The sequence below is a fragment of the Sinocyclocheilus rhinocerous genome, unplaced genomic scaffold (assembly GCF_001515625.1).
Source record: "Sinocyclocheilus rhinocerous isolate Xijiao unplaced genomic scaffold, SAMN03320098_v1.1 scaffold2385, whole genome shotgun sequence".
NCBI lineage: Eukaryota > Metazoa > Chordata > Actinopteri > Cypriniformes > Cyprinidae > Sinocyclocheilus > Sinocyclocheilus rhinocerous.
Window position 1 is genome coordinate 42550 of NW_015667271.1, and position 27635 is coordinate 70184.

Here is a 27635-nt window from a genome sequence, read left to right on the forward strand (position 1 = left end):
ACAAATCTGTTTTATTTTTGCCAATAAAATGACACGGCCATCCAAATTGTGGCTTAAACATCAGAATATTTGTGTTTATCATTTAAAACATCTTAAAGAGTTAAGGTTAGTAGAGATTAGCAAGATGAATGCATATTGTGACCTGCTGCCATGTTTGAGCAAATGAACCAGACTCTTTATAGCTTACATTATTTGCTGAATATGTAAATTTAAGCAAAGCAAACTTCATTGTATCATTTTCCCCCTACCAACAAATTCAATCGTAAATTGAAGATTAATTTAACTTTCAATCCTTTTTATAGCAATTCAGTCTGCTAACACTTACTCCTAAATATATACCCTCCGAGACATTTCTCAGAATATCTTACTTTATGTTCCACAGAAGAAAGAAACAGGTTCCAGATAAATTTTTGGATGAACCATGTCTTTTAGACTTTTTTTCCAAGTTGGTCATGTTCCCCATTTGTAAGTCATTTTGGATAAGAGTGTCTGCTAAATGACAATGTTAATTTATCTTGAGGGGTCATGAACTGAGAAATCAAAATTCCCTTGATCTTTTGACATATAAGAGATCAATTGTACTGTAAGTAAAAAACATCCTGTAAGTTTCAGAGCTCAAAACTTACTTGTTAGTCTAAAAACAGCTTATATTAAAGCCAATTTGCCAAAACGACTGGTTGTGAAATGTGCCACTTTATGGCTGTGCAGTGCCAAGGTTGAGGAAAAACAGTCTTTAAATTGCCTTCCTTCTGTTCCCAACATTAGGAAAGAGTGGATTAACTTTATTTTTAGGAACTTTTTCCATTGTTCACTTCATTTTTACCACAAATTTGTTTACAAACAAGGCACAATTCAACACAGGATTTTCAGAAAGATTGAAACTAAAAGACAATGCTGTGTCGACTATATTGGATCCAATGGTAATGTCGCACCACACGCAAGTGTGAGTAACTGTCTTCATTACATGCTCACTATTGCTTTGTATGGCATTGCAGATGATTTGATATGTAATGAGTATTTATGCTTTTTTAACCTAAATCACATCAGCGTCCATCTATAAAGGATTGTAGGCTGTCAAACATACACAACTGTTGCCAAGGTTGAGGAAAAACAGTCTTTAAATTGCCTTCCTTCTGTTCCCAACATTAGGAAAGAGTGGATGAACTTTATTTTTAGGAACTTTTTCCATTGTTCACTTCATTTTTACCACAAATTTGTTTACAAACAAGGCACAATTCAACGCAGGATTTTCAGAAAGATTGAAACTAAAAGACAATGCTGTGTCGACTATATTGGATCCAACGGTAATGTCGCACCACACGCAAGTGTGAGTAACTGTCTTTATTACATGCTCACTATTGCTTTGTATGGCATTGCAGATGATTTGATATGTAATGAGTATTTATGCTTTTTTAACCTAAATCACATCAGCGTCCATCTATAAAGGATTGTAGGCTGTCAAACATACACAACTGTTAGCAAATCAGTGGGCGTTTACTTCCACCCCATGTTTATTCAAACGGAGCGTTCCAATGACGGGGGTCAAAACAGGACAGAAAATAGCCTATTATTTCTACGTAAATTATGATGTATTTTGATTTAAAAATCTTGATAACATTAAAAGTGGACCTAACGGAAAGTAACGAGGGATGAAAGTAACAAAGCGATTTTCTCAGAGCCCTGACTACATTTGCTTTCCAAATTATGACAGCACATTCTGCACGCAACCCTTGACGGAGCTGAGAAATATCACGTGATTTCATCATCGTTTCCCGCCATTAGGTCCGGAAAGCAGTTTTCGAGTACAATAAGTAAATTACTGAAGCGGTATTTTTTTTCCAGTTGTGTTGTGTTTCTCATTTCATGTGTCACAGTAATGATCAATCTACAGGTTATTTAGTGCTGTAACACGTCCTGGAGTTTGCCTTTTCAGAGTTTTTATTATAAAAGTAAACGGGTTTAAATGTCAGGAGTTCCTGTCGGGACGAAAGTAACAGTGACAACAAGTGTTTCTTTTGTCCCGCTGCATGCTAATGTGGTGACATTCAGTGTCTTGAATCATTTATTAAAACATGTTTATCTCGTATTATACCAAAAGAATATGCCAGGAGTGAGGGTCAGAAAGACAGACAGAGGTCTGATTCAGCCAGATGTTTATGGGAGGGCGTTTCTGGAAATAGACCTATCTGTCAGGAACATCAGTCTCAGGGCAGCTGCTACATCGCATTTACCTTTAGTCATATTTAGGTTTTACCAATACTTTAGCTTTTCCACCTCCACCTATGAATTTGCAGCGTTTCCAGATGTTTTTATGCACATTTTGAATTTATGCATAAAAACAACTGGATGGAAAGATGAATAGGCCTACTGTTACATTATGTTGAGAATTTATATTTTGCTAATTTAATTTAATTTCCATATTGTTCATTCTGTTAAAAAATGTTTTCTAAAAATAAATGGAATAAATCAATCTTCTAAACAATTCAAGTTTGTACAGTCGGGTTTTGAAACATTTGATGAAACTGAAAATGAAACATGAAATTATAATTTAAGAATTTTTTGCAAAGATAAAGGACAAAATATTTTTGCAGTTACATATTAGCAAGGTCATAGTCAGGTATATTTAATAAAACAAGAGTAAATCTATAGCTTGTATTGTGTTACTTTTGACCCACCTGTGTGTTACTTTCATCCCAGCTGACGGGGTCGAATGTAACAATGTGCAACTTATGTTCAAAGTGAAATTATACTGAAGTCTTTCTACATTTGTACAAAATACCACCTGGTATTGATAGACCGCACTTCTGAGTTATTGGCCACAGCAAAAATATATCTCTGTCTACAACATTATCTTTTTAAATGATGTTTTTCTGAAAAATGGTACTTTCGTCCCCGCTTTCCCCCACAAAATTAAAAATAAAGGCAGTTCAGGACCCCTTTAAGGAATATGAGATATTTAATGGAAAACAAGTCAAAGGTTTGTTGAGGTGTATGTATTCTCAGCACAGAAGATCCCTAATGCAACCACTAGATGGCTCTAACATCAAACTAATATTCTGGGAAGTGCAAACAGGCTTTGCCTTCCAAGTCCCGATTTCAGACTCTTCCTAAGATCAGCAGCCAGCTGCAACAAACCGCTTAAGCTAAGAAAACCCTTAGCGCTAATACCCGTACAATTATTACGAAAGGGTTTTCTCAGCTTAAGGGGTTTATGAGGCTGGTATGTCCTCACATCCACTTTTAGAGCAGACTATTACAGTGAGCAACAGAAGACCTTGCAGTCTGCCTTCACTGAAACCTCTTACTGGTTGATCCCAACAGATCATTTCAGAAGTATCATGGTCAGACGTCTAGGAAGCGAAGCATGTGGATGCTTCCTGTTTCAAGGCTTCCTGATCATGCATGGGGCCCAGTAGCATCTAGTTTACTTGTAAAATAAATCAGCACTGATTACTGAGTGCTTCAGGATGAATGTGAACGCACATTCCCAGCAGCAGGCGCACTAAGCAGGTTTAAGAATGAGCATCAGAAATAGAACACTCCATACAAAGTCCCTGTTCTCTCATTCCCTTCGTATTATATAAGAGGCATAACCCAGCGCATGCAGGCATGACGTAACCTGACACAGTCCGCAGTCTGCCCTTCCTCGTGTAAACAGCCTTTGCATCCCCAAAGGCTTGACCCAGTCCCAGTCCCAAGACCTCCTGCCTCCCGCAGTCCGTCTGCCTCTCAACATCCCTACATGTTCCCCCTTGCGCCTAAGCTACTTATTGTCCCGAATATTCCCATCCAGCCATTCATAAACACTCAGAGGGTCAGGAAGTGCTTCTAAAAGTAGAGACTGGGCTGGTTTTATAGGTTTTTCGGTGTGGTCAGGCAGTTTTATTCATGTTTTGTTCAAAGTAGGTTTGTGTTTTTATTTGAGAGTGCAGAAAAACTTCATCTCTCCAGCAGTCTAAGCCTTAGCTGGCCTCTTTTGAAATCAAAGCCCATCTCTGGAACACATTTTGCTCTCTAAATATGGCACATCATGTTCCCTTTGCTTGTTTAAGTGAAGCAAAAATCAATTCTTTAGTATTTTAAATCATGTCTTCCAGTAAAAATGAAAATATACCTAATAAAAACGTGTTCAAAGCATAAACTTCACTTTTATTTTGCTTATGATATTTGATCATATTGTAAAAAAATTACATTTAAATGTAATGTATATCATTTTGAGGAATTCTGAATATTTGTACTGGAAACAAGGCAACATTACTTACAGATTTTTTTTGTGGTGTAGAGGTAAGTAGAAGATGGAAGGATTTGGAGGCCCCATTTCCCTCTTTCTTTCACTCTCCCTCTCTGTGCATGTCCTCACTTGACCCTTGTGAGTGGAGCTGAGGAAATGTGGGGAGAGAGAGGGAGGTTCTTACATAATGGGTTTATACGTGTGCAGTTATAAACACGTGTGTGTGTGTGTGTGTGTGGGAGGGAGAAAGACAGACAGACAGAGTGGGGATGTGTCACAGTCCGTTTCTGTGTGTTACGAGTGAGGCAGTATGAAAGCTGGGAGGTCATGGCAAGAGATACTTGTCTGTTTTTCATTGAAAGGACAGGACATGTAGAATGTGATCAGCTGTGGGATGCTTTTATTAAGATTTAAATACAATATTACAAAATGCTAAGCGCACCTTTAAATAATGTAATAAGTAATAATAATGTCATTCAAATGTCGTTCAAAAGTTTGAGATCAGAAAGGTTTTTAATGTTTTTTTTAAAGAAGTTTCTACGGAAATACGAGAAAACATTAAATTTTGTGAAATATTATTCCAATTTAAAATAAGTTTTATATTTTATTATACTTTAAAATATAATTTATTCCTGTGAAGCAAAGCTGAATGTTCAGCATCATTACTCCAGTCTTCAGTGTCACATGATCCTTCAGAAATAAAGATGTATAATTTATAATCAATGTTCAAAACAGTTGTGCTGCTTAATATTTTTGGGGGGCAAGTGATACTTTTTTTCAGGATACTTTGACGTATAAAAAGTTAAAAAGAACAGTGTTTATTCAAAATAGAATCTTTTTGTTACAATATACAAATGTATACAAATGTACCATTCAAACTTTTGGAGTCAGTAATTTTTTCTTTTCTTTTTTTTAAAGAAATTATTACTTTTAGTCAGCAAGGGTGTGTTAAATGGATAAAAAGTGATAGTAAAGACTTATATTGTTAGAAAATATTTCTATTTTAAATCAATGCTGTTCCTTTTAACTTTTTATTAATCAAAGAATTCTAAAACAATATATCACAGGTTCCAAAAAAATATTAAGCAGCACAACAGTTTCAACACTGATAATAAATCAGCATATTTCTGAAGGATCATGTGACACTGAAGACTGGAGTAATGATGCTGAAAATTCAGCGCTGCATCACACAAATAAATTATATTTTAAAGTATATTAAAATAGGAATCCAATATTAGAAATTGCAATAATATTTCACAATATTACTGTTTTTTCTGTATTTTTAAACAAATAAATGCAGCCTTGATGAGCATAAGAGTCTCCTTTAAAAAACATTAAAAAATTTACTGATCCCATACTTTTGAACGACAGTGTATAATATATACTTAATATTTATTTCATAATTTAAAGTATAATTGGAAATAACTGTTTAAAAGTCTCTTATGCTCACCAAGTCTGCATTTATTTGATCAAAACTACAGTAAAAACAGTAATACTGTTAAATATTAATATAATTTAAATTTCAAATAAATTTAAATTATTCAAAGAATCATGAAAGAAATACTAAGCAGCAAAAACGGTTTTCAACATTGTAAATAATAAGAACCATTATTAACATCAACATATTAGAATGATTTCTGAAATTAAATGTTTCTACACTATTACAAATTTTTTACTGTATTTTTGATCAAATAAAAGTAGCCTCGGTTGTCATAACAGATACAGAATATATAGCCTATACATACATACATACATACATACATACATATATATATATATATATATATATATACACATACACACACACACTTCTCTCTTTCTTTCTCTCTCCCTCCACAAAATATTTCTATTTCAAATTAATGTTATTCATTGAACTATTCATTAAAGAATAATACAAATCAATATAATTCATATCAATCAATAATATACTTTATAGCTTTTTTCAGCCTGTAGTCAATCATTCCAGTGGATTGTGCTGGTCACAGCATGCAGCGTGTTTCTGTTCATCCGATTTTGTTAAAGACCATGTCTCACTCCCATATAATAAAGCTGGTATAGTATTGAAGAGATGTGCTCAAGTACCAATAATAACTGATAATAATTGAGCTCCAATTTATCATATTATATTTTCCATAGTATGGACGTCAATGGGTAACAGCAACTGTTTGGCTACACATTCTTCAAACTATCTTCTTTAATGTTTAACAAAAGAAAGAAACTCTTACAGGTTTGGATCAACCTGAAGGTGAGTAAATAATGACAACATTTTCATTTTTAGGTGAACTATCCCTTTAAGCTTGGGGCGGGGATACCTGACCATCTAAAAAAAATGGCAGATGAGAAAAGTTTTCAAAACTTGTTTGGAAAGTTTGATATTTCTCACCTGCACAGCACCTGACTCTGACCCCCGAGGAATGTTTTATTGATTTACGACTTATTAGAGATCTCAGATATGTTTAATTTATTAATAAACTTGGTCTCAGATGTTTCTTCTAGATGTAAAAGACACAAATGAGAAATAAACAAGACAGGCGAGGACATATGGCAAGTACAGGACTATAAAATTAACGTCCAACAAATGACACATTGTCGAAACTAGAAGGGATGTGGGATCACTTGGAAAAAAATCTGAGAAGAAGAAGACTTAAGCAAAATTTTTCTTTCAATCTCCATTTAGTCTCATTCCTCTCTAGGAGAAACAACTGAGATATTTTCTTCTTATGGGGCACTTGCCTTATTGCTGAGTGGAAAAATCCTGCTGAAGTGGAATATGGGGAAGAATTAGAGAGTGAGAAAAAAAATATAAGAGCAGCAAAGAGGCGGGATGAGAGGGCAGAGCCTCAATGTACAGAGCAAGATGGTGATTGGCTGGGCAGAAAGCTGCCTTTGTGAGGTCACTGCCTCCACAACAGCTTCCACCCACAATGAGAATCAAGCTGTGTCCAGTCAGCCAGCACGTTTCTCAATGAGTAACACCTTCTACTAGCATTTCAGATGGCAGCATCCATGCAAATATCTTTATTTAAAAGTTCTCATGATGTGGGATATGAGGAAGAAAGGGATAGTTCTCACCTGTATGATTTCCTTTTTCTGTCGAACATAAACATGGTATTTAGAGAAATCTCTTTTTGGCTATAAACTTCTGTGTTCACAAAGAAAATAAAGTCATTCAGGTTTGAAACAACATAAGGGGGAATAAATAATGATAATTTTGGGGTGAACTATCCCATTAATTGAATCAGTCTGAATGACTCTATGTATTTATTGTCCTAGCCACATAGTTGTGTGTTTAGGTGAAGACCTAAACTAGTCCTTGAATCTGTAAACTTCTCTGATAATGTAACATTCTCTCTTCCAAAGATTTAGTCATCAATGAAACGTTGCTCTTGTTTAACAAAACAGCTTGGACAATCTGCTAGATAATGAATATATTAAAGTCATACAACATGAGGATGAGATAATTTTAATTCTTGGGTGAACTATTCCTTGAAGGCCGCTTTGGTCCAATTTAAGAGAACATGAGACCGAGAAAGATTGATTTTGCCAATGGCTGATACACAACATCAAAACTGCAAAGTACAGACAGTGTTAGGAAAATACTAAATGAGAAACATATTTCCGTATGAGACTGTATTTGCAGTACAAAAGAGAGACGGGACAAAAGAAAGCTGTACCTTGTAGAAAAGTGCACTCAGTTCAAGTACGAGCAAAGAAAGCTTACGACTGAATCAGCCTGATACACTCGTTAACACAACCTGTATTTGATTGAGTTCATTATTCCGCTCTCATATCTTAAAATCATTACTATCCTTCTACACAGTAAGCTGTTGAACAGAGACTGTAGATTGAAAGAAGAGTGTTTATGAGAAGTGAGCAGACTTTAAATGAGTCTACGTAAAAAGTGACATCCACCGAGACTCTCTTTGGCTACTGGCTCTCTGACAACGCCAGTCACAAACCGCAACAGTTGCCAAGCCTTTGTGCGGAGGACAAATAATCAGAATTCCCCTTCAACCAAGGGCAGTGACGCTCCCTTCGCTCTTGGCATGCGGTGAACATCACAACCCTGGGTCCTCAAAGGGATGATTTGTCATCAAGTGCTTTAGGAGTGTTACGGCTTATGCTGAGTGATATCAAAATAACCGATACATCAGTGCGGTGCTCTTGCAAATCAAGTCCTGCATCTGCGACCTTGGACGAACTCCTGTACGGCCAGAACAGTAAAAGCAGGAGCTACTGAACAGGATAATAGCAAAAACAGACCAGGGAGTCCGGGATGTAAATTGAGTCACATATTTATTACATAAATATATAGTAAAATAGACCAGCGACAATTACCATAAAAATATCTTCCTTTAAAATCCTGACCATAAACAAAGAGTTTGAAAATCACACATTGACACTGACAAACACGCTGATTGTCTGGACCTGTCGAAAACAGCCCACCACAAGAAAACCTGACATCACACCACCCATAAAACTAGGACTGATAGGTGCAGGAGGAGATAGGGGTGGAGAACGGGTGGTCGGCGTGACGGAGGTGTGGTGGAGTGAGAGGAGATCACAGTAGATATTTAGAGGTTTTGAATGTATTCTTGTTGAGATATTCTGAGTTACACATGTCCATTTGGCCCAGAACTTGCATAAGCTTTCCTGCTCCTCCGTACTAGGTGGGAATGGATCCTAAAGACTTCCTGAACCCGGTCCACTCAGCTGAAGGTTGAAACATGCGGTGCCGAGACTCTCAGAACATTATCCGCCAAACTCTGTCTTGAACGCTACTGCAAAGCAGCTTCACATTTGATCAATTTCCTGCACTCCAGCCTCACCATACATCTTTAGCTGCATCAAAGCGATGTGACTAGATTCCTCAAGGCCCATTCCAATTATAACGAGGTGTAGTCCAATAACTCCGCATAGGTTAACAGACTCCCAGCTCTCTCAGCCAATCATTTGTTAGCTGGCCTCTGATTGGTTAGGACTCCTGAGTGACTGCAGACTGTAAAAATGTGATGTGAGTTTTGATCACAGTGAGCAAGTTACTTTTTTCCTCAACATTGTTATTTTTTTAGAACCACAAACGCACCATTTGCACAATGTCTGTGTTAACAGTAAACCATACTATACAAATAATTTGCATAAACACATTTAAATTTGGATTCATTTTTGCATTAGTGACATCTGGTTTGTACCTGTAGGCCCACACAAATCAAATGTATTCAATATCTTCGATGTTTTGCTTTCAACTGCCAATTTCAGCTCTATTTAGCACATTTTAGCATATTTTAATCCATGCATATTTCCCCAAAAAATTAGTGAAGAAAATGTGCTGGTTCTGTCTGGGCCGATGTATCAGGTACATCATCCAAGAGCAGCTGAACATATGGAAACTGTGGCATGTGGCCAGTCGACCACTGAGATGGAAAACTAGCAAAAGCAGTGCAAACATGACAGTAAAAACAGACATGCACATGTAACTTAAGAGCCCAACGGGAGCGCTAGCTGGAATAGAGAGAAAGAAAAGACATTGACCCTTTTGTTTGCACCTGGATCACAAACAAATTTTGCAGAACGTCCAAATGTCCAGAAGCACTGTACTGGAAATATCCTGGCAGAGAGGCTTTTCCCCCCACTGTAAATCTCATTTATTGTAATTTAATAATCATGCATGCAGATTTGGAATCATCCAGTGTGCAAGCAGGGTTTATGTCCTGTAAGAATCAGATGCTGGAGAGCTTCACATGAAGTTCAGAAGGAAACGGGGAGGTTTGACTGAAGCACCCTTTGAGGCCTTATGAGCAAACCTGAGCAAGCCCACACTCAAACCACTCGCCTTAAAACCTGACAAACATTGCATACGCATACATGTAGCTGTTTATTGCATAATCTATGTGAGGTCATTCCTTAAACGTCCTTATGTTTGGTGAGATACATTCCTTGTTGTCCATGCATAACCTTTTTAACCATCTTTAAGAAATGACTCTACAAACACCATGTTCTCAAAGCATAATATCACCAGCACATCTAATCTCAAAACCCAACCAAACTGCAAAACTCTATAGTGCAAAATGTACTTGGAACGACATTTGGTTTTGTGGGTAACGTTATATCTGAGAAATCAAGTACCGTATCACATCAGTTTCCCCTACCCACTTTAAATAATAAGCCAAGCCCCGGAGACAGTTCTGATCTCTGTGTGCACTCAATAAACTGCCATTTTGACACTTGATATTGTCTCTGGAGTCCTTAAGTGTGCTAAATTCACTCCAAAAGGCTCTCGGTTGCAAACAAAATAAAGAAATAAATAATAAAAAACACACCAGAAAACGGCTGCAAATTGATCAATGTGTGTAAGTTCCAAAAGAATAGAAAAGACCTGTCCACCTTTAGCAGAACATTTTCGATTTTCCATGCTAAATATTATTGGCTGTAGACCATCTGATAATATATATATATTTTGTAATACTGCATACAGTACATTTTGAATCAGGCCTCAAAAGGTGCAAAAAGGCAGGAGAACAGAAAGGCAGAAAAGCGAAGCATGAAGACTCATAATCAAACAACAAAAATACTTGCAAAAACATACTGCACAAAGCATGCAGTTTATGAAAAGCCTTAAAATGTATGAGCTTTTGTCTACTGCAATCAATATCTACACTGGTTTATGGAAAAGTCAGGTTATATTGTCTCCAAGAGAGACAATTTAGAGAAAAAGAAAGAGAAAATGGACAGTAATAAGACTTACTTTCTGATTTCATACTCAAAATACAGAAAAGTGATCCAATTTTGACCACATTGTACCCAAAAGGTAACACTTCAGATTTTCATTTTCTGCAGGGGGCCAATCAAACTTCACTGCGGTGCCTCTGAAACTAGCTTGCTATTGAATGTCATCATACTGGCTTCCAATTTTTTCAGTGCTGCTGCTGATTCACGAATTGCAGTTCTAAGGTTTCTCCACTCTGTGTTAAAGCTTATAAGGACAGGGAAAACTCAAAGCCCATTCAGATTGATTGCAGTGCAGCAGTTAATTGTAACTTCCTGATATATGCAGGCTAAGTGCTGCCTGGCCGCTGAATGTGGAGAGACTCATAAAAGCAAAGTTTATAATGGAATAGTACTGCTGGTTGTCAGGAAAAGAGTTAGTGGTTACTTACTCACAGGGTTCAAAATGAACTTTTACCACACTGGCAAAAGGAGAGTGAATTTCAAGAAACACTCCAAAACAGTAGGTGGCAGTATTGTTATAAAACGGAAAAAAAGATGACAATTCAGTGTGTAGCTACTACTGCCGCACAAAATCGTAAAATCAAAACCTTTTCTCCATCTCCCTAGATCCATATTTTGACGGTGATTTTTTTTCTTCTGAAAACACAAAATGTATGTAAATATGAACTTGACTGATAGCATTATTATTATTATTTTTGTTATTATTGTTTTCAAACTTTATAAACATCGCAATAATATTTTTTTTTTGCCCAAGATGATCATATATTGAAAATCTAATACTGTGACAGCCCTATTCCACATGTCAGCACATTGAGAACATTTTTCCTTTACTTGGTTGCCGTTTTGATTTTTGTATCTTTTTGTTTACTATTTACATCCTTGGTTAAAAAAAAAGACTAATCACAGAAACTACTAGACTGCCTACTTGTAGACAGGGAATTATTAGTAATGTTGCGAATATTATTTTAACAGTACTGTCTAGTCTAACAGTGTAAAAAAAAAAGCGAGGTTTTATTGCCATCTTATGAAGCATCAGGCAAGAGAAGCTGAATGAAATGAACATGTGGAAGCTTTGGCAGATGGTCAGTGGACTGCTGAGAGGAAACAGCACTAACATGACAGCAAAACAGATGTGTGCATGTAGGTCTGTAAATGTCGATGGAACTGCGAGAAAGAGATGGCCTTGATACATCGACCCTTCTGTATAGACTTTGGCTGTTGGATGCATTTTATTCTATGTACAATATGTCATTTTAAAAACATCCAACATAAAATGTCCTGAAAGCAAACCTGAGCAAGGCTGAACCAAAAGCACCCATTGTGAAACCTGACAAGCGTTGCATAAGAATCCCGAGATAGCTTTCTTTGCATAATATTACCATCACAAATGTTTTTGTGTGATTGGCTACATGCATTTGTGTGCAACTAGTGTGCAAACATTTCTGTCAAAAAACCTTTCTGTCTCTGCATATAGTTTTCTCTCATGGCTTGACAGAATCATCTCTGTACACAATACCAGCAGCCCGTTTAATCTGACCAAACACAGAATGTTCAAACTAAACCGTCATACTCTGGTGCAAAAGGAAATTTGGATGACAGCTAATTTACAGGATGCACAACCATTTTAGCATTGAATAGCTACATGAGACAACAACCAAAACCCAGAGAAAGATCTGACTGAAATATCTCCATATGCACTTGTGAATAATACCTGCCATATTGAAACTAACCAGGACCATTTTTTCTATCATAAACTGCCAAATTTTCTTTCCAAGTAAACTGACAGTTTGTGTATAATTACATCCGTAGATAATAACTTTAGACCTCTCACACTCCTTCAACTTCAAAAAAGTCCAAACATGTGCAATAAAATCAAAAATCTAGAAAAAAACAGACACAGCTAATGAATCTGTTGCACATGTGTGAGCAAGAGCAAGAGTTAGAGAGCAAAAAATCGTGGAATAGTTCTCCACTAGCAACAGGAAAATCATTAGTGATTCTATTTAAAGACGGACCTAAAAACAAATTATTGACCTAATTTCCCTTTTCTGCTATTCTCCACTTTCCAACCTGACACCATATTCTCAGCGTGAACTGCTATGCTCCTTGAGGAAATATTAATTTCAAATATTTGATTTTATACTGCATCAGTAGAGTCTCAAAGCGTGTCCAAGGGGTCAGTCAGCAAATCCAGCCACATGGTCATTACAAATAGCAAACACACACAAAACTCACTCACACCCACCAGCAGACACATGTTCACAGCACAAAAGCAAGCGCACAGAAAACACACACAATGCACAAGTCCAAACCCATAACAAATGTCAGGAGGAGCAAAAAATGATAGTCGTCATAAGATTTAACAACTCATTTTCATGTAAAGTTAGTCTTTCACTTTGAATGAAACAGGTGATGAGTGTTGCAAAGTTTCACTCCCATATGAATGTATTGTGTACGTCATTTGTTCACATATTTTAAAGGTGCACTTTTTCATGATTATATAAAGAACACTTTTTGAATTAATTTTGAAAATGCATATGAAATGTTGTAAATCCATTTACAGTAGCCTAATAAAAAGCGGTTTTATGGGTCGCTTCATGGAGTTCGCCATTTTGAGATGACGTGACCAACTGAATGCTACTTGGAAACCCAACTGAATTATCTTGGTAAACCACCTATTATCGAAAACTTTCATTAACAGAATAATATCTGACAGCAAATAGCGCATTTCTACAACAGCATTAGTCATTAAAAAATTTGCATGACATTTCATCCACACCACTAGGTGTCAGTATGAGTCCAAAAGGATGTTATAAGTGCTTCAGGAAAAAAATAAATAAATACTGAGTGCACCTTTAAGTAGGACAGGTTTGACTGGGTCTGGCTCCACTGCATGCTTGTGTGTCAAAAATATGCTTTGCAGAAATACGAAGGCTCACTGCTTTAATGTTTAGATAAGCAGAGATGTTTTCTCACCAGGCTTTTCATGATCGCCTTTTATGAGTCCCATTGAAGCAGCCCCAAGAGTGCAGGAGAAATGTGTGTGTATGTGACAGAAACAGAGCGACTGATGAACACTAAAGAGAAGAAGACCACAGGACATGAACACTGAAAGCACATCTTCAACTCAGAGAGCAAAGAATGATGAGCTAACAAGAAGGCATGGCTGGAATTTTTCAATATTTATTTAAAAAAAAGTTTGTTATATTTCCTCTTTTTTTGTCTTTTTTTATTTTGTTGATACCTGAGAGAATCCTTCAATAGCTTTCCTTTCCAGTCTCATTTAAAACAGCTGTGGTATGGACATCATCCCCGCTCTCTGCTCACACTCTCATGGCTGGGTGCATTTTACACATGAGCACTTGTTCATATTCACAAACACAGTCTAATCAAATGAAGATACTCACATTCAAAGGAAACAGAGAAAATGAGGGCTTTGACATCACAGTGGTGAGGGCAATCAAACTCAAATGTTCAAAAATAGCATGCTTCTTGATTTCTTTCGTTCATTTAGGGTTTTGCATACTGTGTTAAAGCCGAAGTGTGCGATTTCTGTGCCACTAGTGTCTTTAAATGGAACTGCAGGTTTCCAAAACACCCCCCTCTTCTGCTATTGGCTAGATAAAACTGATAGCCCTGCCTCAAACTCACACGATTGGTTGAGCTGTTGCCAGGCCAGTGAAATGTTCTGATAGTGCCTCAGAGACAAGTATGTATCAGCCTAGAAATGGCTTATAGTAATCTCTGTGTAGTAATCAAGTACTTTAACATATAAAGTAGTTGATTTTGCATATTAAGAAAAACAAATGACACACTTCAGCTTTAAAACTGACTTGAGTTTGGTCTGAGATTCAGTATCACAGCTGAGAGAGGAAAGAATTTCAACTCAAAAACATTTTTTTGGTTGACAAAAGAATATTGCTGTTTCTACAAAACTAATTTTAATTCCGAACTTATGAAATGCCGTTTTGTTTCTAACAGGTAGTACCAATCCACCGAACCATGAGAGCATTCGACGCAAACACATACATAGAAACACAAATGCAGTCCCTCGACAGCAGATGACATCATCGGAGATGAGTGGAAAGTTGAACTAGCGCCCTCAAATGTTTGTAAGGTTTGACAAAGCAGGTCTCAGGCAGCAGTTAGGGCTATCCTTCCCTTGACTTTTACACTGACTGATGAACAGACAAACTGACTGAGGCTCATGCAGTTGCGGTGGGTGGGACTCTGGGAGGGGAGGTGTTTAGAGGTATGTCTGCTAATCAGGGATCATTAACACAGTCATCATGCTATCAGAGGGTTTAGCATTGCATAGACATTCTTGCTTCTGGGCGTTTTCTGTCATTCTCTAAAGAAAAAAAAAAAAGATAACACAACATTTGGTAAAAAGGGGCAAGAAACAAAACTCCACCACCACCAAACCAAAACAAAACCAGTATCTACTGTTCTCCTCTGAGGAAACTGATTGGCAGTAGCGAGGCCAGCTAAGTGCTTCTGGGTACCAGACATTACCCACCTACTGTATGTCTCTACCAGCAATCTGACCTAGCGAACAAATGTACGTCTAGCTACCCTGTCGGAAAGAACGGTTTGAGTGTGGGGCAGAGGGTTGCGGAGGCACAGGGTTGGATTGTTAATTTCATGGGGCACTTCTTCTTCATATTTGTATTGAACATGCACGTTTGTGAGTGCACAAAAGCACACGTACAGATGTGTGAAGCATTTACAGAGCTACGTAAGCAGATTTACGTTACAAAAATGGCGTGATCAGCCGGCTGCGTTCTGGCCTCGACATCCAGTATGTGACGGTTGCATATGGTTAACACATAGTGATTTAATCTTTCAATATCTTTTCGTTTTGTATTTACATCCTTGGTTATGGCCAAAAAACTTACAAAGTACAAAAAAGAAAAACAAAACAAAACACAAGTATTGCACCTTGAAGGCGGGCAATATACTTTTAGTAAGCTGTTTGTGTAACATCATTTTGACAGCACTGTCCACTCTTGCTGGTGACCTGAAGTGAGGTTCTAGTTCCCGGGCTCGGTTCCAGCCCAGTCCTGTCAGCTACATTCAATACCACGAAGCGCTCACTGCTGTCACGGATGCACACGACTCCCTTTCCAGCCTTCCAGCCACACCGCATCCCGTCCGCTCCCATCACGGCCCGTCGCATCAGCGCTGGTGACACCGTTAGCAAACGGAGGCTAATGCACGCAACTGGTGCAAATCTAAAACAGATGGGCTCTCGAGGCCGAAGGAGGAGGCCGTGTGCTTCCGCGATCACATGAACGCTCATGCGCACATACACCCCATCGTACAGTTCAACACATGCACCGGACGCATTTTGACACAAGTGCCACACAGATAAGCACTCCTCCCAAGTTCATTTAAGCTTTGTGTTGTGTGAGGTATGAGTAGATTGTGTTTCAGTTTTTTTTTCAGTTTCTGTTGCATTATTTCTCATGTTTTTTTCATAAAAAAAGAAAACAAAATATAAAAAAGAAAATATTCCTGTTTCTTGTTGTAAATTCCTCTTGATAAAAAGACGAAGGACAGATACACAAACAACCAGAGCAGTCGACTTATCATTACAAACTATAGTGAGGTGAAAAAGAGGAGTAATTTTCTCTAGTTTACACTGCACGCATGGTCAAAAAGTGACTACGGCTGTTGTTTTTCTCTCTTACATAGAGCAGTTAAGCATTGAAAACGAACACACACATTTCAGTTCAAAACAAAAAGAAAGAAACGAACAGCTCAAGCTCCGAGATTTGAACTCTTTGTTCTGGAGTCATTTTTTAAATTTGTTTTCTGGGTTTGTAATTCTTTTATCATTTCTTATTCTATCTCTCTCAAATAAAATTAAAAGGTAAAGCAGCATCGAAACCCTTGCGTTCACTCGATCAGCCAATTGGTGTCCACCTGCTGCGTCACTCCTATTCCAAGATGGAACTCCATGCAGGGTGTTTACGGAATGCTCACAGTTCCCCTCGTTCTTCCTTCACAACCTCATTATAGAGCAACTCCTCATCCTGGCTCTTTCATTCTGCTGCTCCTCGTTCACAGTGCTGCCATTCTTTGCATGGCTTGACTGCTCCTTTGTTTCACAAAGGAAAGGCCCATTTCAGTTGGGTGTTTGACTCAAGCCACTTCTGACACAGAGGTCTATTCGTGAATGAGTGTTTCGTCATTTGTTGAGGACGTTGCTTGACATAATACTGACTCTGAGGGTGTGCTCAGGAGCACATGAAGGTGTGGCCTCTGTTTGACAGAGAGGTTGGGGTCATGTCCTTGGAAAACATGCGACTGAGCTGGAGGAGCTGGAGGGTGGGACCCATCATGCCTTAGTGCAAAAACTCCTTAAAAGGTGCCAGGGGTTGAATCGTTTCCGAATTTTTGGTTCTTTCAAAACTAAGTGCTATCATTCAACTGTTAGCTTCCCCACATCCCCTGCCCCACCATGAAGAAACCAGCCAACTCCTAGCTCCACTTTGCAAATTACTGCTTGGTATTGAAAAAAGGAAACAGCGATAGACCCAATCGGTTCAGGCCTGGCCACCTCAGGTCCTTCATCTGAAGTCAGCGGGATGTATGGTTCAGTTTGCCGTCTGCTAAAAACTAGCTTCCGTTTTGACGGAAATCGAAGTGACACTTGGTCCCACACGAAAAAAAAAAATTCCAGAATAGTTTTTTCTCTCAGCCCAGAGTGAAGAGACCTCAGAGAAATCTGACAGGCTACGATGAGGAATGGCAGGCCCTCCTGTCTACAGTGGTATTTCAACGTAACTGAGAAGAAACTGTGTTTGCGAGTTTTTCTATCCTGGCTGTTAGTGTGTGAGAATACAAGTGTGTGTAGGTGTGTGTAAATGTGTGTGTGTGGCTGAGGGTAGCTGCCCTGTGTCCAGAGGTGAGGTAGAACCTGTCAGCACAGAGGCAGTCTAGGAGCCACAGCCAGCCGGAGGTGTGCCCACATTTGAGGTAAAATAAAATCAACAAAGAAAAAACATCAGCAACAGCCAGTCCACCATGGCCCGTCAGGAGTGTGCGTGTGTGTTCGCACAGACCGGGCAACAGTAGCATCTGAGCGGAACACAGATGGGCTGGACTGAACTCTCAAAGCCCTGCATGGGAGTCCAGAACTACAGCACTGCAGTGCATACAGTAAAAATGAGGCATTCGAGTTTTGAGGTGTTTGTTTTAGTACGTTTGTGTGTGTGTGATGGGTCTGGGAGTACGGTAATACTGGCTCCCTCCCAACACCTGTAAAACACACAAATCAGTGCGGATTGGAGGTGTAGGGGCGCCTGGATTTCCATCTCTCTGCATGACTTTCCTGGGACAAAGAGGGGCTCAATGAGTCCACAAATAAGCCCAGACAATGGCAAGAATGAACCGCACACAAAGTCGCAGAGTGGCACCCCTGAATGAGCACTAAAATGGCGACCGAGAGCTTTCAACGGTCCGTGTCCTACTGAGTAGGGAGGGAGATATATTCTCGAAAAGTCCCAAATCATTTTGAGTAGCTTTATTTAAATATAGCACCTGATTTGGTTCAAAAAAATTCCTCCCGCTCCACACACAGGCTCAATTTCGAAGAGAATCATGTGGTCTGTTAAAGAAGATCCATGTTAGCGCGGCGCTTGAGATACCGACGGTCAATCTCACGAGAACGCTGAGATTTCAATCAACGAAATGAACTGACCACTTCACGACCTGGCGGAGGAATCTATATGCCAGCTGCCATCCAGTCTTAGCAGAGGGCACCTCCAGTGGTGGCGTGACAGTAGTGCAGTCTGTACGTGTACAAATGCATACAAGCTCATTGGAGGATTTGAGTCGCATGAGTCATGCATCTGTAAGCACACTTACAGAAGTGTGTGTGTGTGTGTAGATGTATATTCTGTGTCTAAGGTGTTGGTAAACCAGTATAAGACATCATGCCAAGACAGAAGGGCCACATGTGGGGAATTTAGTGGATGAGGGAGGGCTGATTTTTCTGAGAAAAGCAAAAAATAAAAAATAAACTCCCCATATGAAAGCCTTTCTGAGGATGACCCCTGCCATTTCAGCTGCTGCTGGTGAGTTTGGTGCGTGGAGGGGGGTGAGACGGGTAGAGGAAAACGGGTTAAAAAAAAAAGTTGACGACTCAAACCCCCCATATGAAAGCCTTGATGACCCCTGCCAATGCAGCTGCTGCTGGTGAGTTTGGTGCGTGGAGGGGGGTGAGACGGGTAGAGGAAAACGGGTTACAAAATGTTGTTGATTCTCCTGCTGCGGCTCGCTGGGACGTCACACGTCCTGATCCTCGAAGACCTCCAGGAAAAGTGGGGGGAAGAGTTCAGTGGGGCATTCCACCTTCATGTGCAGGAAGCGGCTGGCGTGGCAGGCTCCGATCATGCGCAGGTCCGTCACCTTCATCAGCAGCTTGGGCCAGAAATGAGGAATGTTGTGCTTGCGATAGTTGATGTAGTGTTCGAAGGCTAGAAGGTACATCTCCTGGCACTTCTCAATCTTCTCCACACATGTCAAGCCTGTTCGATCTGAAGAGACGAACCAGAGAAGATGCAAGGACAATACTTATTATGTGACCATTACAAGATTGTAGCAAAATACATTATTTCAAAAACCATCTAATTAGGTTTTACACATAACGAAGGTGAAATACCTCTCAACAACTATAATATTTATCAAACACCATGTTCTAAAACCTACTATGCTGCCTTAAAAATCAGCAATCCTGGGCATCAAATGAACACTCCAGATGTGAAGTATTTCCACATTTACTACACAGTGTTTGAAAAAAGCCAAGAACCAAATCAACCAGGTCTGAGATGAATCACAACATTATAAACTGATTTGTAGCAAAAAGTATCAGAAAATCAGCAAAAAGAGACAGATCCAAGACTTTTACATCTGTATGGTTTTAGGTTGGATAGTGCAGTTTTGAAGCACCATTTGCATCTACTTGCGCAGACTTGAGCTTTCTTGTACTCCTCATCACTATTTTACAGAATTAATGCAACAATTAAAACAAGAATAAATTAAAAAATAGGCGTTTAATGTTTAGGCTAATAGTAAGAGACGTACATTTTAGACACACTATTGTCAAAATCGACTGTTTTTGCTTATTTCATCAATGAAAATAGTTCCTGACATATATATGTCTGAAACTATTTTCATTTATGAAATATATATAATCTTTATTAAAAAAAATCTCTATGGAGAATAAGATTTATTTTATATATATACCAGTTTTACACTCTTAACGGTTCCTGTGGCCTGTTTTGACATTTTTATGTTGCTCATCAGGTGATTTTTCTCTTGCTTTGATCCTCAACTACTTGCTTTTGTTCCCCTCTTGTAAGTCGCTTTGGATAAAAGCTTCTGCTAAATGTGTAAATGTAAATTTCCAGAACCCAGCTCTTGCTCTATTGGGGTTCATTGGATTCTCTTGCACGCTTCATCTGAGGAATGCTGTTTTTGTCATGTAGTTATTATTAACAGAGATGCTGCCTAAATATACATTCTATTTCAAGTTAGTGTGGTGGCTTCTGCCGCTTCTTGTGAGAAATCAGTCTCGAAGTCTTGAGGTTTCGATGCCAGAATAGAAACTTTTTTTTTTATCAGAGATAATGAAGCCGAGAGACTCTGCAGAGAATCTGGCCCATCTGTCTTTGCATACTCTTATATAGGTTTCATAAACAATACATATAATTTAAGCCACTATTGCTTATTAACTTTTGACCCCAGTCTAAATCTCCTCATGACAGCATAATAGTAACACAAAGAGGTCTCCGTTCATCACGTCAACACAAGATCATCATATGTTTTCTCTTAATGGCAGCTCATCACACACAGTTAAATACATGACTATACATGACATGTTATATTCACATTGATTATAATGTAATGTGTCCTCTCTCACCTGAGCTCATAAGCAGTACGGCCTGCAGTAGGGCCACCTCTGTGTCATCCAGGTTGAACTGTGCCAGACTCTTGCCTAAGTCAAAGATGGCATCAGACACAACGCCCAGCCCTCCGTTCTTTAGCTGCTCTCGTTTGACAGCCATCTCTCCATTCAGGGTCAAGGTCTCGCTTTCCGGGTCATACCGAACTGCAGCACGTAGGGACATAATCTCCATACAGCAGCCCTTCAGCAAGATGATCTGATCCTCACAAGGCAGCTACAGAAATTAGAAATCACACGATATTTATTTCACCTAATGGCATAAAATCTGCTGTGGCATCATCCTGAGTTCTTGAAAAACACTCCTTGAACACATTTCAAATATTATTATTACGGTTGTAAATTGTTTCAAATATTACACTATTTCATGTTTTTTTTCAGTCTGAATGAATTCAGATTTTTTTGTTATGATGAAAAAACCCCAAAATACATTGCCAGTATGGATTTCAGTATTGACACTCAAAATAAAATAATTAAATTAATAGTAAATTATTAAAAATAATTACATAATATGACAACAACAAATTACGGTGTATTTTAATAGTGGGTGCTATGTCACAATTATTAAGCTTCAAATTAAATGAAAATAATGAAATATATTTTAAATTATATAAATATATATTAAAATATTTTAATAATAACATTATAAGGACTGTTTTAATAAGGTCTGTTGTGTGTATAATCTTTCAAAGTTTTTTCATTTCTGACCACTCTTTAATATTTACACAGCACAGAACGAAGTATAATGTATACTAAAGTATAAAGTCAAATGAAATAAATGCATTTTTAAAAAATTACAGTGTCTTACAAATTTACTTAAAGGGGTCATATGATGCTGCTAAAAAGAACATTATTTTGTGTATTTGGTGTAATGAAATGTGTTTATGCGGTTTAAAGTTTAAAAAACACATTATTTTCCACATACTGTACAGCGTGAGCTGAGGCCGGGCTAGAGTCAGCAGAGGCAGCGGGGTCGAGAACGGCGAGAACGGCGCGCCCGGCGGATCCGACGAACGAGCGGCAACCACACGTGACGACCCCGGCCTGGACTCCGCTTCGTCCACGGTGAAAGCCGCATTCATGCGATAACTTTGACAGTCTTAATTACATATTGGCAAAGAATGATGACCCAAGCACTGAAAGGAACTGAAGAGAGAGAAAAAAAATGTAGGTAAAATGGCAGCAGAGTGAAGTAATATTTACACTGATGCATAAAACGTTTCACATCATTTACAACAGCAACAAAAAGTCAAGTATTGCTCAGTATTACGTTTTTGTTTTACAGTCTGTCTAGGTGCTTGTGGATAATACAGGAGGCATAACGCTCAACTTAGAGAGACAGAGAGGTTGTGAATGCGTGTGGATGGCAGGGTGAATTTATGGTGTAGACAATAATAAATTTGTTGCCATAAGGGTGCTGTGTAGTCTGCTATGCAAGAATGTTCACACTTGCGGTTAAAGGAGAGTTGGTGAATGCTGAATATGGAGAGAATGCCACTATAGCTATGACTGATGTAATGTGGCAATATCACACACGCATTCACCAAAGCCACAACTGTACAATTCATCCTAGCATGATAGATAGCACATACATACAAACCCACCCACACTGACATATTCCTGAAATATGTGTTAGCTGAATAATTTGGCAACTATTCAAAATAACACAAAAAGGGCCGCAGCATATTTTCTGCTAATTAGGCCAATGGACACTAATGTACTCTAATTACAAGGCTTAATTTGACAATCTAATCACTACAGAACACAAACACCTGGGTGTAAACACAGGGTGTAAAAATAACAAAAATAGCACACTTACCTCCGAAAACATGGGCAGTTTTTTGGCAAAGTCAACAACACGTGTGATGGCTGGGGTGATGATCTTGGTAAACTCGCTGAAGGCCTCCAAATCCACTTTGTCCCCATCTGATGTGAGGGCCACCGGAGACTGTCCGATGTCCTCCGGCTGCAGACACAGACAAAGAGTTAACTGTGACTGCAACCTTTGGCTTTTGTAACAGGCAACAATGTATTTCCACTGAAGAATATATGAATGGACAGATACAGCGAACGAGATGCATGTGTGGGGTCTGGCTTTCCAGTTATGTAGGCTGATAGCCTTGGAAAACCACAGCGTTTGGTATCCTCAGGGTGGATTAGAGGTCAGCCATGTAAAAACTCTGGACAAACAGCCAAGTAGCCCTGGCATCTGGAGCTACATTCTATGTATGCAGTAAGAGGCATGTAACATGAGTCAGAATAAAGGTAATTATAAGTACTCAAAAGGCAGAGCTGCAATTACAGCATTACATGCTGGCCGTTGCATATATATTTTTTGAATGCGAGACATGGCTATAACTCATGGACGGCATATCTGCAGTCTGTTTCTGCTGCAATCAACACTAGAAGTAGAACAACAATAGAAGACATTTACATTCTTAGGAATTAAATAAGCAAAAGAGAAAGTGATTAAATAATATATTCAATTATACATATACACATCACATTAATTAGTTATGAAAAAATAACGCGATTAAAATATTTTAAAGCAGCTAACGCACTGGCCCTGCCCCCAGGCCTTTTCGTCATCTTACATTTCATACAGTTGACTGTTGACTAATATGATGCAGGGTAATAACTTCATAAATGCAGTTATGCCCTAAAATTCAAGATACTGGGGAAAAAAATGTCCCTGTATAGAGTTTTTGTCTTATATTTATATCTCATGATAAGCGATATCACAAGAGCAGCAAGAACAATATCACACTTTATGTCCGAATACCACGAGTGGAAATGCGATTTTATTAATTTCTATAATTTCTTTCCCAAAAAAATAAAAATTATACTGAATGGAATAGTGTATAATGTTACAAAAGCTTTTTATTTCAGATAAATGCTGATCTTTGGATCTTTCTATTCATCAAAGAATCCTGAAAAAAAAAATGTACTCAACTGTTTTAAATATTGATAATCAGCAAATCAGCATATTAGAATGATTTCTGAAGGATCATGTGACACTGAAGACTGGAGTAATGATGCTGAAAATTTACCTATCACAGGAATAAATGACATTTTAAAATATATTTTAAAAAAAAGCAATTTTAAATAGTAAAAATATTTCAACATTTTACTGTTTTTGCTGTACTTTGGATCAAATAAATGCAGCCTTGGTGAGCAGAAGAGAATTCTTAAAAAAAATAAAAAAAAAACATTAAAAATCTTACTGTTCAAAAACTTTTGACTGGTAGTGTAGGCTGATTATTCTTATAGATTGAAACAAATGTGCTTCAGCCAGAAAAAAAGGGTATGAAAAGTGCTCCGAGTGGCTGCAGAAAACAAAAAAATTGAACAACAACAGAAACTTGAAATGTTGCTGGAGACGGGCTTATTTGAAATGCAAACTCATTCTCTGCCAGCAGGGGGCGCTTTTAGAGTGATAAAACTAGCTGTTTCTCCAGTAATGGCTGTAATCAAAGCAGCTCCGCTCATGAACGCTTCTTTATCAGATCAAATGAAAATGCCATCGAAACTTTTCTGAAGACAGTCAATTCCCTTCAGAGATACATTCATATAAAACACCCGCGCCGTGTTTTGATTTTGAAACGTGCAGTGCTCATGTTTATTCAACGAAATCAAACGGCACAAATAAATCAATGTATGGGAAACTGGTAATGTATATCGAAATATCGAAAATGTGTTTAAAAATCATATCACCGTTATTGAAAAAATTATATCACGATACATATTGATATTGAATTATTGTCCAGCCCTATTTTATGCAAAAGTTCAATAAATAAGAAGTTAATATCGTGTTGTATTTTAAACACAATATTGTCTGTTTTTGCTCAATTTCGCAGAAAAAATATTACCTTTAAAGCCATAGCAGAATTGTTGTGCGTCACCAAGCAACACAGCGGTGATTTGTTTCTTTTTGAATGAATCTGCGTTTTGAACGAATCGTGTGAACCAATGATTCAATAGCCTATTCATAAAATGAGCCGTTTACTTCATTCCTGAATGAATCAGCCGTTTGAACAAATCGAATGAATGAATGACTCAAAAACACATTTAGCGCCACCTGCTGGCAGTTTTATATTCTTATTTAGAGTATCATTTAATAAAATAAAAAAAACAGTCTGATGCAATCAGATGTTCCAGTTAAACTAAGTATATCAGGATTCAGATATCTTGGCATCAATATTACTAGATCTTTTCCCTCACTTCTAGCTGCTAATTTTCTTCCTTTGTTGGAGCAATCTAAGTCTGATTTTCAGAGATGGAGCAGTTTACCCTTATCATTGATTGGTCGTATTAATGTAGTGAAAATGAATGTTTTGCCCAAGTTTCTTTTTGTTTTTCAGTGTGTTCCTTTGTATCTACCTAAGCATTTTTTTCAAATCTCTCGATCAGATTATTACTCACTTTTGTGGGTTAGTAAAGCTCCCAGAATTCGAAAATCATTGCTTCATAGATGTCAGCTGAGTGGTGAGCTTTCTTTACCCAATTTTATGTTTTACTACTGGTCAGTGAATATTCATAAGTTAACATTTAGGTTCAGTTCGTCCACTGCACCTCGGTGCAGATTGGAGGCCAACTCGTGTACATCAACTTCTCTGTTGGCTTTGCTTACTTCTCCTCTGTCTTTCAATGTCTCCTCTTCTTCCCTAATGCACAGTCCAGTAGTTGTAGCTACAGTTCGGATCTGGTGTCAATTCAGACAACACTTTAAATTTATTTCTGCTTCAACATTAATGCCGTTACTGGAGAATCATATGTTTGCCTTGTCTCTTACTGATCTTATTTTTAAGCAATGGCATGCAAAAGGTCCAAGACGTTTTCAAGACCTGTATAGAGATGGCACCTTTTGTAGTTATGTACAGCTTTTCTCTGAAATGGGGTTGTCAGAATCTCATTTCTTTCAATTCTTGCAGGCTAGACATTGCTCTGCTACATTATTTCCTGGTTATCCATCTCTGCCCCAGGTACAGGTATGGGAAGAGTTACTGCAAATTAATCCTCAACACAAGTCACAAATTTCTAAAATCTATGGCTGTATTTTAAGCTTAGATGATTATTCACTTACTAAAATTAAAAAAGCATGGGAGTGTGAGTTGGGAGAAAGTATTGAAGAAGAATGGTGGCTAGGTGCGCTGAGCCTTCAACTACATCTCAATGGCTTGTGGATTCCATGTTTTTTGTTAAATTGGAAAATGTTAGATGTTCTGAACATTATTATTTTTGTTTCCATTTTATTTTTCTGTTCATTTTTGTAAGAAAAAAGGATAACAATATGTAACCATCTGTTCTGTAATAGTGACTGTTTTACAATAAAAAGTTTGAACCTAACAACCAAACAAACATTAATGGGATCGTTCACCCAAAAAATGTAATTTTGTCATCAATTACCTCATGTCGTTTCAAACCTGTATGACTTTCCTTTGCACAACACAAAAGAAGGTATTTTGAAGATGGTTGGTAACTGGTTTCTCATATTATCATCTTTTATGTTCCAGTGTTTATTTTAGGCCGTTGTAGCCTAAACGTTTTTGTAATAAATTTTATGTTGAATCAAATAAAATATTTCTTTCAAAAGCTACTATTTGTAATTTCTACTATTCTTTCTCATTTAACACAATAATGGCTTTAAATTATATTTCGTGGGTAATTTCACAGCCAAATTTAATTTGCGATTAATTAGATTAATTAATCGACACATCATGTTATCGAATGTTAATTAATTAGATAAAAAAAAATTATAATTTTGATATTAAAACAATTCACAATATTACTGTTCTACTGTATTTTCAAATATAAATGCAGCATAAGACTTTTTTTTTTAAACAAACATTTAATAATTGTACCAACCCTAAATATATTACTAGAATTATATATTACTAAATGTTATATATATATATATTTTTTTATCAAAATGGTAAGTAATTTTGTAATGTCACAACCAGCATGTGTGTGGATAAACAACCCCATCTAAAAATGTAAATTTTAAAACATATCCATGTGGTGGACGTCACCCCTTGCGGCACAAATGCGACAGTCCCTAAAGACTTCAAACTGTGCAATCACATTGATTTCTTTGTTTCTGATAAAGCAAACAGACAGCAATAAACAACGGCACTGAAATCAAGACAAGACTGCAGAAAAAAAGTACAGTGCTGGCTCACAAACAAACGCTATTCTGTTTCATTGTGAGGCTGTGAGAGCAAAAGGTTCAGGACACTTCATCTGTTACAGACAAGCTGATTACACCCATCAATATTACCTAAATTCGCCCTATAGCTGATAGGAAGACTTCATGTAAAGTATACACATCAGAAATGACAGCGCAGACCTCACAGAGAGGTAAATAAAACACAAAGGAATCTGTTCAGGGTTTCAGAATGTGCCTCTGAGGAACTTCTGCCGGCCGTTTGTGTGTTTGTGTTTATATGCGCTGTCTCAGACGAAAAGGACTGTTTTAACTGTGCCGCACTGGTGTATTTGTGTAAGTTTTAACAAGCATGAACCAAAGTGTGTGTGTGTGTGTGTGTGTGTGTGTCTCTTCCTTCAGGAGGTGGGGGTAGCGCTGGATACGTCCCAACGCAGCCTTTGCCTGTAAGACCCCAGTGTAAACTATCCCCTCTGCTGGTCCACCCTGGCCTTTTCACTGCTGAGAACTTGGCACTGCGCTTTCTCACTACAGAGATC

The 27635-nt window shown here is 38.0% G+C and overlaps 1 protein-coding gene across 3 annotated transcripts in view; it reads right to left on the reverse strand.

Annotated features, from left to right (window-relative positions):
- Positions 1 to 19099: 19099 nt before the first annotated feature.
- Positions 19100 to 27635, reverse strand: part of LOC107733455 (thyroid hormone receptor alpha-like) — a 159033-nt gene continuing 150497 nt past the window's right edge. For all 3 annotated transcript variants that reach the window (XM_016545070.1, XM_016545071.1, XM_016545072.1), the window contains 3 exons: positions 22753 to 22899; positions 20892 to 21150; positions 19100 to 19506 (listed from right to left, as the gene is read on the reverse strand). In XM_016545070.1, coding sequence (XP_016400556.1) covers positions 19256 to 19506; positions 20892 to 21150; positions 22753 to 22899 — 657 coding nt within the window. In that variant the 3' untranslated portion in view covers positions 19100 to 19255. The remainder of the gene's footprint in view (positions 19507 to 20891; positions 21151 to 22752; positions 22900 to 27635) is intronic.